Source organism: Loxodonta africana, chromosome 1 (assembly GCF_030014295.1).
Source record: "Loxodonta africana isolate mLoxAfr1 chromosome 1, mLoxAfr1.hap2, whole genome shotgun sequence".
NCBI lineage: Eukaryota > Metazoa > Chordata > Mammalia > Proboscidea > Elephantidae > Loxodonta > Loxodonta africana.
The window spans coordinates 12778709-12795649 of NC_087342.1; the positions used below are offsets into that span (position 1 = coordinate 12778709).

The 16941-nt window shown below is 41.0% G+C and overlaps 1 protein-coding gene across 1 annotated transcript in view; it reads left to right on the top strand.

Annotated features, from left to right (window-relative positions):
- The first annotated feature begins 809 nt into the window (after positions 1–809).
- CASR (calcium sensing receptor) overlaps positions 810–16941 on the top strand; it is a 42466-nt gene continuing 26334 nt past the window's right edge. Inside the window, exons 1-3 of the mRNA XM_003412965.4 lie at positions 810–1275; positions 3553–3859; positions 15112–15996. Coding sequence (XP_003413013.1) covers positions 1091–1275; positions 3553–3859; positions 15112–15996 — 1377 coding nt within the window. The 5' untranslated portion in view covers positions 810–1090. The remainder of the gene's footprint in view (positions 1276–3552; positions 3860–15111; positions 15997–16941) is intronic.

The following is a 16941-nucleotide window of genomic DNA, read 5'->3' on the forward strand; positions in this document are numbered from 1 at the left end:
AAGAGATCTTTTGCAGCAGATTTGCCCAATGCAATGCATCATTTGATTTCTTGACTGCTGCATCCATGGGTGTTGATTGTGGATCCAAGTAAAATGAAATCCTTGACAACTTCAGTCTTTTCCCCATTTATCATGATGTTGCTTATTGGTCCAGTTGTGAGGATTTTTGTTTTCTTTACACTGAAGTGCAATCCATAATCTTTGATCTTCATCGGTAACCTTTAAGGAAACTTTGTTGGTTTAAAGTCAAATTTAAAATATGATTCATTCTGTATTTTCATAGAACATATATGCTGGATAAAATATCATTCATATTATGATAATATACAATGAACTACTACCACTAGACAATACTATGTATTATTCACACAGAAGAATGAACGGATTAAAATCCAGTGGCAACATCAGTGGAGGCCTTAGCTTTTTCAGTGGCCCCTTTAAAATGTGATCTCTGAACACAGTCCTTCTCAGATATGGGCAATTAAATTTACTCTGTCTTACACAAAGTGCTATAAAAATGCGGCTCTAAGCCATGCCCTCCCAGTCTGCTACCCCTAAAAAACAAACAAGCCCACTGCCATCCAATTGATTCAGAGAGATCCCATAGGGTTTCCAAGGCTGTAAGTCTTTATAGAAGCAGACTGCCACATCTTTCTCCCTGGAGCAGCTGGTGGGTTTGAACCACCAACCTTTTGGTTAGCCGCTGAGCTTTGTAACCGCTACACCACCAGGACTCCTACCCCTCAGCCCCTCTAAATGAACATTCTATGCTGCCTCTGTTGCAGCCATCATAACAAGGTAGGATTGAGGCTTAGCTGAATTCATTTTGTTTCTCTTTTCTTGTAGCAAGCATCAAAGACGGTCTCTGCGTGATGTGGCTTCTAGAGACTCAAGGATCACCTGCCTTACTAGTCTTCAGTGGAGAAGGCAGAAATGGGAATTCAAACGCCATAGCTTCCATTCTGTTATTAATTCACTCTGTAGACATGTGTCCCCACTGCAGGGAGTGAACTGCACCAAGGTGGAAAGTTCTCAGGCCCCCAAGCCACCCAGCACACTTTCCTCACCTCACTGGAGAGGAAGTAGAACCATGGCTTTTTATAGCCGCTGCTTGATTCTCTTAGCATTTGCCTGGCGCCCTGCTGCCTATGGGCCTGACCAGCGAGCTCAGAAGAAAGGTGACATTATCCTTGGGGGGCTCTTTCCCATTCATTTTGGAGTAGCAGCCAAAGATCAAGATCTAAAATCAAGACCGGAGTCCGTGGAATGTATCAGGTAAGGGAAGAAGCCATGTCGGAAGGTCTCTTCTCCTCTGCGTGGTTGGAAAAAAGCAGCATTAAACCCGAAATGATACTTTTTTCAAAGTTGATAATCATGCTGAAGTTTATTATATTTTCTTTTTGTTTTTTTAAGATTTCTTTCCGAAAATAAAAAAGCAAGGCTATGGAGTAGAAAAACCCATGGCCTGTGCCCTGTCACGTGGTAGCTGAGTCACCATTGTTCATCTGACAGCAGCATTGCGTAATGGAAGACTAAGTATAATAAAATTTTTTTTTTTAGAAGGAAATTGATTGTAGTTCTTGCAAGCCTGGGTTATAAAATCCCCCACTGACCTCATATACCCCAATGGTCAGTAACACCTGAGTGTTGGCTGCCTCACTCTTCTTTTTTTAAAAGCTCTTAGAGTTGGAAGTGGTTGACGTGACACAGGCGCCCACTCCTCAAAAAGCAGTCCGTGGTGTTTTGTTTTGGAACTACTACTATTAGAAAGTCTTGTACAGTCCTGGAAGGAGTTGCTAACAGTGATGTAACCTTCAGGAGCTACACAGAATACCTCTAACATTTGACATCTCTTCAACCATTTGAAGACAGCTAAGGAAGGTGTCCCCTTAAATCTTTTCTTCTCCCAGTCAAGTAGTTCCAGTTCACTCAGCAATTCTTCTGTGACATGATTTCCAGACCCCTCACCATCTAGCTGTCCTCTATCTGGATGCTCCCTCATTTATCATGTCCCCTTTAGAGTGTCGCATTCGGAACCAGGCACGGCTCCTTCAAATAGGATGTGACTTCTGCAGATAACAACAGAGCTGTATATATCACCTCCCTTGACCCGGACATCAGAGACTATTACTGCATCCTAAGTCTTCACCCACCATCTGAGAGGGAGAGTGGGACCTTCTGTCTGGGTTGTGCAACTTCCAGAAAGGATTCAGCACTTTTCCCTGGTCTTTCAGATAGCTGGAAAATAGAAATGAAAACTAGAGTTTTTCCAACACAACCCGATTTGTATCTATGTTCTAATGAAAGCTAGCAAATTAGATTTTTCTTACGAATGCAGGAGAAATATCTTCTTTGCTGTATCCTGATATTTATATAGTGTATATGTATATGTTTGTGTGTGAGTGTGTACATATATATATGTTTAAGATCAGGCAAGAAGCTTGCCCTGAAACAATCATTTTAAAAAATCGTGTTAAAGAAAGAGGGTAGAACGAGTTTAATACCATAGACGTTTTATGTAAAGCAAAACTCTGCAACATTTCTAAATAACTTTTCTAGTTGAAACCAAACAATTTTAAACAAATAAAAGAACAAACCATAAATACTAGAGAAAATGACAAAAAGGAAACATCACACTAAAAATTAGGTCAGGACCTTCAGGAACCTGAATGATACAGGGGAGGTTACCAGATGGTATTTCTCCAGTCACTGAGTTCACGTAACAAATCCTGCAATACGAAGGAAGACTCTGCTGCGTTGCTACCTTTTCTCCTTTGGCCGCTGGTAGGCTAATTCAGCACGTTTATTGAGTCTTCACCGAGTCAAGTCCTGGGGTCCTGAGAACTATGTCACTGATCCTATTTCTCTCTCTTAATTTGCTTGATTTTTATTTGAATTTTTTTTCTTGTTTGAAAAGCAGTGCATGATCCTTAAAAAAAAAAAAGTTGTATACATAAGTAAAAGCACACAATTTTAAAACTCATTATTCTACCACCTAGAAACAACCAGTGTTTGATTTAGCCTTCCTACGTGTATATATCTTTGTTTGCTTACCAAAATGAGGTCACTTGCTTCCTTTTCCCCTTTGACCTCCAGGAATGTCATAGTCTCAATCTGTGACTGCGACTCTGAGGCTGCTTTTAGGCACCCACATTTTAAACTCCTAATCTAATTTATATTTTCCCTGACCCCTTTTCTTTTTAAATGTATATGTTACTTTTATTAAAGTGCTTCACATCAGCCATTTCAATTTCTTTGCCAGATGAGGCAGCTATAAACGATTAATTATATTACTAATAACAATCTTTATTCTTATTATTGCTCCCTGAGCCTGTGAGAGGCACCATGGTTACCTTACTTCATCATCCTCACAGCCACCCTGTGAGAGAGGTAATCTCCCCATTTTACAGAGAGGACTTTGAGGCTCCAAGAGCACAACCTCACAAAACCCAGGAGTAACAGAGCACATTCAGACCCAGCTTTGTCCAGTCCTCACGCTGAAGTGGTTGACCAAAAAGCTTCATGTCTTTTTCAATTTCTTCTTTCTTCCAGGTATAATTTCCGTGGGTTTCGCTGGTTACAAGCTATGATATTTGCCATAGAGGAGATAAACAGCAGCCCGGTCCTTCTTCCCAACATGACGCTTGGATACAGGATATTCGACACCTGCAACACTGTCTCTAAGGCCTTGGAGGCCACCCTGAGTTTTGTTGCCCAGAATAAAATCGATTCTTTGAACCTTGATGAGTTCTGCAATTGCTCGGAGCATATCCCTTCTACTATCGCTGTGGTGGGAGCAACTGGCTCGGGCATCTCCACGGCCGTGGCAAACTTGCTGGGGCTCTTCTACATCCCCCAGGTACCCGTATCTTCTTAGCCAGAGCAACATGGGTAGGGATCAGGAGAGAAGCCTTGGAAGGGGCCACGTCCAGTTTCCGTGGGTTTTGGTATTTTCCCATCTCTGACTTTACATTGGCACAAAAGATCTTTCATTGAGTCAGGGCACTGTACCACGACCACTGGGGATTTCTGAGACCCCCTCATCTTCCAAGCTAACTGAAACATGCATAGTTCAGAAGGCCTTGTAACGCCACATAACGGAAGCTATAAATCCATGCAGAGGTCATTCAGGGGTAGAGTACTCGCCTTCCATGCAGAAGTCCCGGGTTCAATATCCGGCCATTGCACCTCAAACATAACCACCGCCTGTCTGTCTATGGAGAGGATGCTAAACAGGCTTCAGTGGAGCTTCCAGACTAAGACAAATTAGGAAGAAAAGCCTGTAGATCTATTTCCAGGAAATCAACCAGTGAAAACCCTATGGGTCACAGTGATCCGATCCTTTTATGCAGGGGGTTACCATGAGCCAGGGGCCCAATCAACAGCGGCTGAAAACAACAACGCATTTTTTTTTTTTTTTTTACCTAATTCACTTTTGTAGCCCCGTTAATTTGTCTATATTACCAAAGCAATTTGACTGGATTATTTTTTTTATTGTAAAATAGTTCTAGATTTATAAAATTGTGAAGATAGTACAGAGAGTTTCCATATACTCTGTCCCCATTTCCCCTTTTACTAACACCTTATTCTAGCATGGTACATTTGTCACATTTAATGAATCAATATTGATACAATAGTATTAACTGAAGTCCATATTTGATTCTGATTTCCTCAATTTTTTCTCTAATGTCTTTTTTCTGTTCTGATCCCATCCAGGATACCTCATTATATTTAGTTGTCATGGCTCCTTAGGCTACTCTTGTTTGTGACAGTATCTGAAAGTTTCCTGGTTTTTGATGGCCTTGACAGTTTTTAGGATTATCGGCCAGATACATTGCAGAATGTCCCACAACTGGAAATTGTCTGATGTTTTTCTTATGGCTGCATGTTTTGGGGAGAAAGACCACGGAGGGAAAGCGCCATTCTCATCCCATCATATCAAGGTCACATGCTATCAATGTGACTTATCAATGTTGATGTTAACCTTGATCACCTTGCTTGAGGTAGTGTTTGCCGGGTTTCTCTACTGCAAAGTGACTCCTTTCTCCCTTTTCATACAGTAGAAAGGAACTCAGACAAGTAACACCCACAAGTTAGAAGTGCGGAATTATGGTTCATCTCTTTAAGGGCAGAGTGTCTACATAAATTATTTGGAATTCTTCTGCCTGGGAGATTTGTTTCTTCTCCCTATTTATTTATTCAATCTTGCATTTATATTAGTATGGACTCAACGATGCTTATTTTATATCTTGGGTATATCCATTTGACATACCCAAGCATTTAAAGCAGTTTCTAACTTTTTTACTGGTACTACAAGATGTTGCAGGCTCATCTTGTATATTTCCATCCCAGTCCTAGAATCATCCATTTCTCCAAGGAGCCCTGATTCCTTTTATTGGAAAATGGTACCGGAAACTACGATCCATGCAATAGGTGTGCTTTGTTTTGTTGTTACTAAGGAATCCATTACTTCTAGGCCCTCTTAGCTGATGCAACAAGGAATATATGGATATATATCCACCCCAAAAAATATATATGTATATAAATCCATGTTTAAATATATGTAAATATTTCTATATGTAGTCATCTATATCTATATTAAGCTAAACATAATTTCATACTGACACCTCCAACTCTAAGCCATTCCCACATGGCTCATCCTAGCCACCTCCTGTGGTTTGGCTTATCTGTAACCCCCCAATCTAACAATGAGAAACCAGACACCCACCGTCCATTTGTTACTGTTTGATTCCAGTGCACATGATAATGGTTTCAGGATTGTTAACCTATACCTCTGTGGGAAACAACTTTATCAACTAGAGCATAGTGCTAATGTACAATTCCTTTTGCATTTACTCTTACAGACTCCACTCATTTCCAAAATTATTTAAGTCAGCAGCTTTTTCTCCCACTCACTTCAGTGAAGTTGTTTCGTAGATTTGCAATATATTTAGATTCTTTTGTCACATTTTTCCTTCTATCCTGGGACTCCCTGATCTTCTAAGTGATTTTTCTTAAAATTTAATTAATTAAAGTTTACTTTCTATTCTGTAAAACTCTATAGGTGTAATGCTTTGTATTCAACCTTAATGTACCATACAGAATAGTTGCACTACCCTAAAAAAATGTTCTGCTGCTATACATAAGGTTTTCACTGGCCAGTTTTTTCAGAAGTAGATCACCAGGTCTGTCTTCCTAGTCCTTTTTTACTCTGGAAGCACCAATGAAACCTGTTCACCATGGGTGACCCTGCTGGTATTCAAAATGCCAGGGGCAATAGCTTCCAGCATCACAACAACACGCAAGCCACCACAGTACCAGAAACTGACAGACACATGTTAGAACGTTGTCTGATACAGTGCCAGAAGATGAGCCTCAGAGGTTGGAAGGCAATAAAAATACGACTGGGGAAGAGCTGTCCCCTCAAAGTAGAGTTGACCTTGATGTGGATGGAGTAAAACTGTCAGGACCTTCATTTGCTGATGTGGCATGACTCAAAACGAGAAGAGCGAGCTGTGGAATGTGTGAAGCATAAGTCTAGGAAAATTGGAGGTCATCAAAAATGAAATGGAATGCATAAACATTGATGTCCTCGGCATTAGTGAGCTGAAATGGACTGGTATTGGCCATTTTGAATTGGACAATCATATAGTCTACTATGCTGGGAATGACAAATTGAAGAGGAATGGTGTCACATTCATCATCAAAAAGAACATTTTAAGATCTGTCCTGAAGTATAACCCTGACAGTGATAGGATAATATCCATGTGCCTACAAGGAAGACCAGTTAATAAGAATATTATTGAAATTTATGCACCGAACACTAATGCCAAAGATGAGGAAACTGAAGATTTTTACCAACTCATGCAGTCTGAAATTGATCAAACATGCAGTCAAAATGCACTGATAATCACTGGTGATTGAAATGTAAAAGTTGGAAACAAAGGAGGACCAGTAGTTGGGAAATACGGCCTCAGTGATAGAAATGACATAGGGGATTGTGTGACAGAATTTTGTAAGACCAACAACTTATTAATTGCAAATATCTTTTTTTCAACAATATAAATGGCAGCTATACACATGGGTCTCACCAGATGGAAAACTCAGGAATCAAATTCACTACATCTGTGAAAAGAGACACTGGAAAATCTCAATATCATCAGTCAGAATAAGGCCAGGAGTCTATGGCAGAACAGATCATCAATTGCTCATATGCAAGTTCTACTCAAAAAGCTGAAGAAAATTAAAACAGGTCTGTGAGAACCAAAATACAACCTTGAGTATATCCCACCTAAATTTGGAGACCATCTCAAGAATAGATTTGACACATTGAACACTAATGATTGAAGACCAAACGAGTTGTGGGATGACATCAAGAACATCATACATGAAGAAAGAAAAGGGTCTTTAAAAGAAAAAAGAGCAGAAAAACAGAAAAGACTAAAATGGATGTCAGAAGAGACTCTGAAAATTGCTCTTGAACACAGAATAGCTAAAACAAATGAAAGAAGTGATGAAGTAGAAGAGCTGAATGAAAGATTTCAAAGAGCAGCTCAAGAAGACAAAGTAAAGAAGAAGACAAAGTAAAGTATTACAATGAAATGTGCAAAGACCTGGTGTTAGAAAACCAAAGGGGAAGAACATGCTCAGCATTTCTCAAGCTGAAAGAACTGAAGAAGAAATTCAAGCCTTGAGTTGCAATTTTGAAGGAGTCTATGGGGAAAATTTTGAACAACACAGAAAACATCCAGAGAAGATGGAAGGAATACACAAAGTCACTGTACCAAAAAGAATTGCTTGACTTCAGCCATTTCAGGAGATAGCATATGATCAAGAGCCAATGGTATAGAAGGAAGAAGTCCAAGCTGCACTGAAGGCATTTGTGAAAAACAAGGCTCCAGGAATTGATGGAATACCAGTTGAGATATTTTAACAAATGGATGCAGGGCTGGAAGTGCTCACTTGTCTATGCCAAGAAATTTGGAAGACAGCTCTCTGGCCAACCAATTGGAAGAGATCCATATTTGTGCCCATTCCAAAGAAAGGCGATCTAACAAAATGTGGAAATCATTGAACAATATCATTAATACCACATACAAATAAAATTTTGCTGAAGTTAATTCAAAAATGGTTGTAGCAGTACATCAACAGCAAACTGCCAGAAACAAGGGATGTCATTGCTGATACCAGAGGGACCTTGGCTGAAAACAGAGAACATCAGAATTACGTTTACCTGTGTTTTATTGACTCTGCAAAGGCATTCGACTGTGTGGGTTATAACAAATTACGGATAACATTGTAAAGAATGAGAATTCCAGAACACTTAATTATGCTCATGAGGAACCAGTACATAGACCAAGAGGCAGCCGTTTGAACAGAACAAGAGGATACTGCATGGTTTAAAATCAGGAAATATAAGCCTCAGGGTTGTATCCTTTCACCATATTTATTCAGTCTGTACGCTGAGCAAATAATCTGAAAAGCTAGACTATATGAAGAACTCAGCATCAGGGTTGGAGGAAGACTCATTAACAACCTGGAATATGCAGATGACACATCCTTGCTTGCTGAAAGAGGACTTGAAGCACTTACTGATGAAAATCAAAGACTGCAGCCTTCAGTATAGATTACACCTCAACATAAAGAAAACAAAAAATCCTCACAACTAGACCAATAAGCAACATCATGATAAATGGAGAAAAGATTGAAGTTGTCAAGGATTTCATTTTACTTGGATCCACAATCAACGCCCATGGGTGCAGCAGTCAAGAAATCAAACAATATATTTTATTGGGCAAATCTGCAAAAGACCTCTTTAAAATGTTGAAAAGCAAAGACATCACTTTGAGGACTGAGGTGCACCTGACCCAAGCCATGGTGTTTTCAGTCGCCTCACATGCGTGCAAAAACTGGACAGTGAATAAGGAAGAGGAAGAATAATTGATGCCTTTTTGAATTCTGGTGTCGGCCAAGAATATTGAATATACCACGGACTGCCAGAAGAATGCACAAGTCTGTCCTGGAAGGAAGTACAGCTAGAATGCTCCTTTTAGAAGCAAGGATGGCAAGACTTCACCTCACATACTTTGGGCATGTTATCAGGAGAGACCAGTCCCTGGAGAAGGACATCATGCTTGGTAGGGTAGAGGGTCAGCAAAAAAGAGGAAGACCCTCAAGAAGATAGGTTGGTAGAGTGACTGCAACAATGGGCTCAATCCTAACAACAATTGTGAGGATGGCGCAGGGCTGGGCAGTGTTTTGTTCTGTTGTGCATGGGGTCACTATGAGTTGGAACTGACTCAATGACACCAACCAACACCACCCTAAAAACAAACAAAAAAAAATTCATCCTCTCATCAACTCTGCCCTCTCCCACCATCCCAACCCCTAGCTACCTGTTTATCTATAGTTTAGCTGTTTCCAGAATGTCATATATTGGAGTCGTACAGTAGACAGCTTTTTCAGGCTCTTTCTTACACTTAGCAATATGCATTTAAGATTCATCCAGGTTTTTTCATGATCTGGTAGCTAATTTCTTTTTAGCACTGAATAATATTGTATTGGATTCTTTTATTTAAAGATACAGGTTGAATTCATCAAAAAGCAGTTGGTATTTAATGGGCTTCATCTCCTAAAATGCGTAACACATCTTTCAGCTGACATACATTTATTTATTCGTTTCACAAGCAGCTAGATACTAAGTCTACTATAATACCAAATAAATGAGTAAATTCATAAAGTATTTTTTAACTTCTTAACAAGTGGTTTTACTATCATAGAGACCCAGCCTAATCTCTACAATGTCAACTAGACCTTCACTATTCTTCTGAACTTATTTTAAAATTTCTTGTATAAAACTTTGCCTTCTTTTTCAGTGTTCAGTTTCTTTCCCATCTCATTCCTTTAGTAAGTGAACTTTCTTCTGCCTTAACTAAAAGGAATGAGACCATACGATATAAATCCCACCTCTCAAAACTCCAAATCTGTCTCTAATCCTGTTGCCTCAAAGTTTCTGCTTCTCTACTGTCTAGCTCAAAGTTTAGGGCAAAGGGAAGCAAAACCCATTTTCTCAGAAATCAGGAACTTACTAATTCAGTATCTTGCACATTCTTGGAATGTGGAATATTCTGTTTCATTCAACAAGTGTTTGTTGAGCACATACGAACAGGTAGCCTCTACCCAGCAGAAGCTCAGCTGTGGTGGTGGAGAGACGGTTGCATTTCCAGATACTAACAGTTCACTGAAATTTTAAGTGCTTTATTAAACATTTGCTTAAAGTAAAAGAAAAAAAGACAGCAAAGTCTCCATGCCATTCTATAAAGTGATTTTTCCCTTAATACCATAAAGTAAACCTTTTTTCGTCTTAATATTTGTAGATCTATGACATCATTTTATTATCATCAAAAGTTGGAAACAACCTAAATGTCCATGGATGGAGGATCAGCTCAACCAAATTTTAAATTATAAACCATACTTTAATTTTTTTTTAATGTTTACTATTTAAAAGTTTTAAGGGTACCTTTGGTAAATTCACATTTCTGTGTTGGGAGGTCTCTATTTCTTTGGTGATGGACATTATCCCATTGTATTTATACATGTGACAACTCAGAAAGCTGTGTCATCATTTGCCAAATCCTTACTTCAGGGAATTAAAGGTGTTTCCCGTGGGGAAGCCCTGGCTGTGTAAGTCTTGTGCCAAAGTGATCTGACAAAACCCACTGCAGTAAACGGATGGGGCAAGATGCAAACATGCACTGTTAAATTTAGCATACCATACAGTAACATGGGATTGCCAAAGCTGTTTGGAAATATTGTAAATACACAGCTGAAGTAAGTTGTGACCCGTGGCCAACAGGCATAAGATATAATTGTCATCCAGCAAACAAAGACCATGAAGAAGCGATTTTAAGTTCTTTGTAGTTTGGATGGAGGATGAAGTTAAGTTGAACGTGAATTATAAAAGTGCCGAGAAGGTAACTGCAATGAAGAGCAGTCAAACCAATGTCAGTTTATATACAGCCATGGTTCTCGGCCGCAGCTGCATGTTGGAATTACACGGGGAACTTTAACGATACTATGCCTGGGTCCCACCCACCCAAGAGTTTGTGATTTCATTGACCAGAGAAGCAGCCAGGACAAAGGAAGTTTTGCAAGCTCCCTGGGCAAGTCTAATGTACAGCCAGGGCCAGGAACCTCTGCCCTGCAGAGTGGAATTCCAGGCTCAGTGTGTTTCTTATGCCAACCACACCACCGTGTAGGGGGAACAAGCAGACCAGCTAGGATACGGTGGTTAGAACAGTTTTCTGAATCACTCATGAAATTCTCCCCTCTTATGTTACAAAAGTTTTATGTATTTTCAAGGGTTTTTTTTGTTTGTTTTTTTAAAGAAGGATAGACGGTGGTATTTGCCCTACTTTTCTAGCTTTATTTCCTTTTTAAAAACTAGACAAATATAAATACGTTCTTTTGGTTTTTTCATTTTTATTCCTTTCAAAGACCCTTTTTGATCCATTTTTCAAAAAGCGGATCAAGACGCAAGTAATGATGGATTTACAAAATAGCCAGGTAGGACTTGCATTCGCAAAATCCTGATTCAGAAGCCTGCTGTTTGGGTCTGCAAACAGCTTTCTAGAAAACGGTAATATCTAAACAAATTGCTCAGTTTTTTTCTGTGATTTTTATGTATTTAAATTGTTGAAGTGGTATGTGACTGTATTTTCACATATATATATTTAATTTAACTACTTATGAACTGCTGCCGTAGAGCAAGAAGGTGCTTATTCTGATAAAAGAAAAAAGTTGTCAACTTGGCATTACAGCTTCCAAAAATCAAAGCTCTTGTCAGAAAAGGCATGCCTGTCTTCAGCAAAGCAGGTCCATTTCTTTCATGGACCAAAGGTCTTTCATATTTTTAATGTAGAAACTATTTTTTCCTGAGAAGGAACATATTAGAAAAATTCATTTTGAAACACTGAACATGTAAAACTAATTGCTTCAGTTGGTGAGCATAATTAAAAAGGCTTTTTTTTTTTCCTGTCTAGTCCCCCAAATTTCTTCAAATTATTTCCATAAAACCCAAAACCAAACCCAGTGCCGTCAAGTCGATTCCAACTCATAGTGACCCTACAGGACAGAGTAGAACTGCCCCATAGAGTTTCCAAGGAGTGCCTGGCAGATTTGAACTGCTAACCATTTGGTTAGCAGCCGTAGCACTTAACCACTATGCCACCAGGGTTTCCTTATTTCCATAAGAAGTTTTAAAACTCTAGAAAACCAGGCAACGAGAGATACTAAACGTGTCTTCGTTACCTAGAAGAAATTCCATCAAGTGTAATTTTGGCTTTGGTTCTTCAAACAGAATTGTCAATAAAGTGAAACTTCCTAATTGGTGAGCCACAGTGCATTGGAGTACAGCAAACAGGTCAAAGCCGTACGAAGATATTGACCCTCTCCAGCTTTGGGATGGCTAAGTGGGGCATGGGGTGGTCGGAACACCCCCTGCTAGAGCTGGTCAGCCTCCTCCATTTATTCTAACGTTTGCCATGATGTAAAAAAAAAAAAAAGGAAGCAGCTCTGTGTGATGACTGAACTCACTGGAAAGCTAGGAGAGGAAAGGATGTTTTTCTGACCATAAACGATGCCCATGATGGTTACTGTGGTGATGGGAATTGAGCTCAATGAGCCTAAATAGCTAATTGAGCCTAAATGATAAACAACAGTTCTCAGAAATTACTGCAGTTGAGGTTACTGTTAGCTAAAGCATTTCAGGGGAGTGGAATAGGGGGACATCAAGTAGGAACGGAGAGCTGGAGGATGGACGAGAACAGAGAAATTTGGCAATAGGAAGAGGAAAACCCTCGGGGCTTCTCTGAAGAACTTCAGGTTCATAACCTATGAAGCCAAACCAGTTGCCGTCAAGCTGACTGCAGCTCGTGGTGATCATGCATGTCGGAACAGACCTGTGCTCCGCAGGGTTCTCGTGGTGATCACCCATGTCGGAACAGACCTGTGCTCCGCAGGGTTCTCAATGGCTGATTTTTCTGACGTGGATCGCCAGGCCTTTCTTCTGGCTCTGAGGAGCCTCTGGGTGGACTAGAACCTCCAACCTGTCGGTTAGCAGCCAGGTACATTAGCTGTTTGCATTACTCAGGAACTCCATCATAACCCATAACCCAGACCAATAACCAGTTGCTGTCCAGTCAATTCCAACTCATGGCGACCTCGTGTTTGTGAGTAGAACTGTGCTCCATAGGGTTTTCAGTGGCTGATTTTTTTTGAAGTACATCACCCAAGTGCCTCTGGGTAGACCTGAACCTCCAACCTTTTGGTTAACAGCCAAGCTTGTTACTCTTTGCATCACCCAGGGACTCCTCATAGCCCACAGGAAAAAAAAAAAAAAAAGGTTGCCATCAAGTCAATTCTGATTCATAGCAACCCTATAGGACAGAGTAGCCGATAGGGAACCTGGTTCCTTCCAGACGCAGGCTAAACCTGTTACTGTCAACTAGGTTCCGACTCATAGAGACCCTATAGGACAGAGTAGAATTTCCTGATGGGGTTTCCAAGGCTGTAATTTTCATGGAGTCCTAGTGGCGCAGTAGTTAAGAGCTTGGCTGCTAACCAAAAGGTCAGCAGTTCAAATCCAGCAACCACTCCTCGGAAACCCTGTGGGGCAGTTCTACTCCTACAGGGTTGCTATGAGTCAGAACTGACTGGATGGCAATGGATTTTTTTTTTTTTTTTTTATCCTTTTGGAAGCAAGCTGTCAGATCTTTCTCCCACAGAGCAGCTGGTGGGTTCGAACCACCAACCTTTTGTTTAGCGGCTAAGTGATTAACCACTGCACAACCAGGGCTCTTTAGAGGTAGGTTTATTGTTAGGTGCCATTGAGTCAGTTCCAAGTCATAGTGACTGTATGTCCAACAGAATGGAACACTGCCCAGTCCTGTGCCATGCTCACAATCATAGCTGTGCTTGAACCCATCATGCAGCCACTGTGTCAGTCCGTATTGTTGAGGGTCTTCCTCTCTTTCACCGACCCTCTACTTTACCAAGCATGATGTCCTTCTCCAGGGACTGGTAGGTTAGGGAAGCTAAAACACTCAGATCAGAACTTGGGCCCAACAAGCGGAAGGTGTGTGTATGAATATATTACAACCAGTGAGGCAGCACAGAAGAGGTTAGAAGAAACTACACAACAGTGCATTAAGGACTTTCCTTGAAAGGATAAGTACGGCCTACCGTTGTTGCGTTGATTTTATGATCAAACCTGTATTTGAAGGTAGCGCTGTGAAAATCTAAAACAGCTTGTATGTGTGAACATATATGAGTAGGCTTCCTAAGATTTTAGTAATCCCCTAAAAAAAAAAAAGAAACCCATTGCCATTGAGTCAACAGAACAGAGAAGAACTGCCCCATAAGGGTTTCCAAGGAGCAGCTGGTGGATTTGAACTGCCAACCTTTTGGTTAGCAGCCAAGCTGTTAACCACTGCACCACAAGGGCTCCAGTAATCCCTTAACTCCCTTTATAACTGTTCACAGCTGCTCTGATTTTTTGAGCACATGCTTTAAATTAGACACTGTGTACACATATTCTATCATTTAATATTCATGAGAGTACTGCAAGCTTAAGTATTAATTATTTTACAGATATGAAAATAAGGCTTGAAGTGGCCAAGCAGATTATTCAAGGTCAGTTATCTCATAAATTGCAGAAATGGGATTCTGCTTTTAAAGTCCAGCAGTTTTCCTCCTTGCAGGCTGCCTCTCCTTACGGTTATCATTCAGAGAGAGGATGGACCTCCTCCCATTTTATTACCTACACACGTGTGCACATGTAGGAACCTCTTGGAATCCATGATGGAAACCCAACCCATTGTCCATCCCTCAAAATCCACCAGGAGTTAGAAGCTCCCTGAGAGACTAACAGGTGCTTGGGTGCTCCCCCTGTAGTGGAGAAGATTCTGGTTCTCACTCTTCCATCCTGTCTGCAAAGATCAGCCTGTCCAATGAATGAGTGCTTAAAAAGTCATGTCCACAACAGCCTTGAGGCTCTCCTGGCACCTCATTCACTCACTCACTCATTCATTCTGTGTCCTTGTTTTGTTCCAGGTCAGCTACGCCTCCTCCAGCCGACTCCTCAGCAATAAGAATCAGTTCAAGTCCTTCCTCCGTACCATCCCCAATGATGAACACCAGGCCACAGCCATGGCAGACATCATCGAGTATTTCCGCTGGAACTGGGTGGGCACGATTGCCGCTGACGATGACTATGGCCGGCCAGGGATTGAGAAGTTCCGAGAGGAGGCTGAAGAGAGGGACATCTGCATTGATTTCAGCGAGCTCATCTCCCAGTACTCGGATGAGGAAGAGATCCAGCACGTAGTGGAGGTGATCCAGAATTCCACAGCCAAAGTCATTGTTGTCTTCTCCAGTGGCCCCGACCTCGAACCCCTCATCAAGGAGATCGTCAGGCGCAATATCACGGGCAGGATCTGGCTGGCCAGTGAGGCCTGGGCCAGCTCCTCCTTGATAGCCATGCCGGAATACTTCCATGTAGTCGGAGGCACTATTGGATTTGGCCTGAAGGCAGGGCAGATCCCAGGGTTCCGGGAATTTTTGCAGAAAGTACATCCCAGGAAGTCTGTCCACAATGGTTTTGCCAAGGAGTTTTGGGAAGAAACATTTAACTGCCACCTCCAAGAAAATGCTAAAGGACCCTTACCTGTGGACCCTTTACTCAGAGATCACAAAGAAGGAGGCAGCAGGTTTAGCAACAGCTCCACTGCCTTCCGACCTCTCTGTACAGGGGATGAGAACATCAGCAGTGTCGAGACCCCTTACATAGATTACACACATTTACGGATATCCTACAATGTGTACCTGGCAGTCTACTCCATTGCTCATGCCCTACAGGATATATACACCTGCTTACCTGGGAAAGGGCTCTTCACCAATGGCTCCTGTGCAGACATCAAGAAAGTTGAGGCTTGGCAGGTAAGTCTTTAACTTAATCACAGTTTTCTGTGTAGTGAAATGGAGTCCCTGGGTGGTGCCTACGCTTAATGTGCTTGGCTGCTTATCGAAAGATTGAACGTTCGAGTCCACCCGGAGGTGCCTGAGAAGAGAGGCCTGGTGATCTACTTCTGAAAAATCAGCCATTGAAAACTGTGATACACATGGGGTCACCATGAGTCAGAATCAACTCAAAGAGAACTGGTAGACTGGCGTCATGAAGCAGAGTTGGGCTGATCCAGGCAAAAAAGATAAAATGGTTACCTCAAAAAAAGGCAGTATCTGAATGAGGCCACTAAATGGAGTTTTTTATTCAAACTACCTTTTCAAATATCTAAGCAACTGACTTCTGCAAAATAGTAATTTCATTTGATTCCAGTTTAAGGTCTCGGCTCCGCTATTCCTTAGTCTGGCTCAGAGTGCTTAAAATGTGGCCCATAAAGATTTTTATATGCTCTGGAACAGATTTAGTGTTGAGCAGAGTGTTTTTCTAATTCCTAAATTAAAGATATTGCTCCCTGGAGAGTGACAAGTTTTGTTGAGTACCTGTTACATTCCATACACTCAGGGGGCATGAAGCTAGTGTAATTGTGTTTCATCCCCACTTACAGCCTCTGCTGGACCACCCAACAGGCCAACTAAGCTCAAGCTTAGGACACAAGAAAACCAAGAGCACAGAAATTACCTCTTCTTAAAAGAAGTTGACATTGGATATTACAAAATGAAGCACTGAAATAGTTATCATAGAAAAAACTTAGAACTTAGGTGGCATTTCTACACTTAATTTGTAGTGTCTAAGCAAAAAATTATAGCTAGAACAGCTTGATATACAGAACCCAACTACCACAGACCTTTGGGAAAAGATACCAAGAAACAAAGTGTACAACTTATGACTGACATTGCAGGAGTTTTCCTGGGATGAGAAGG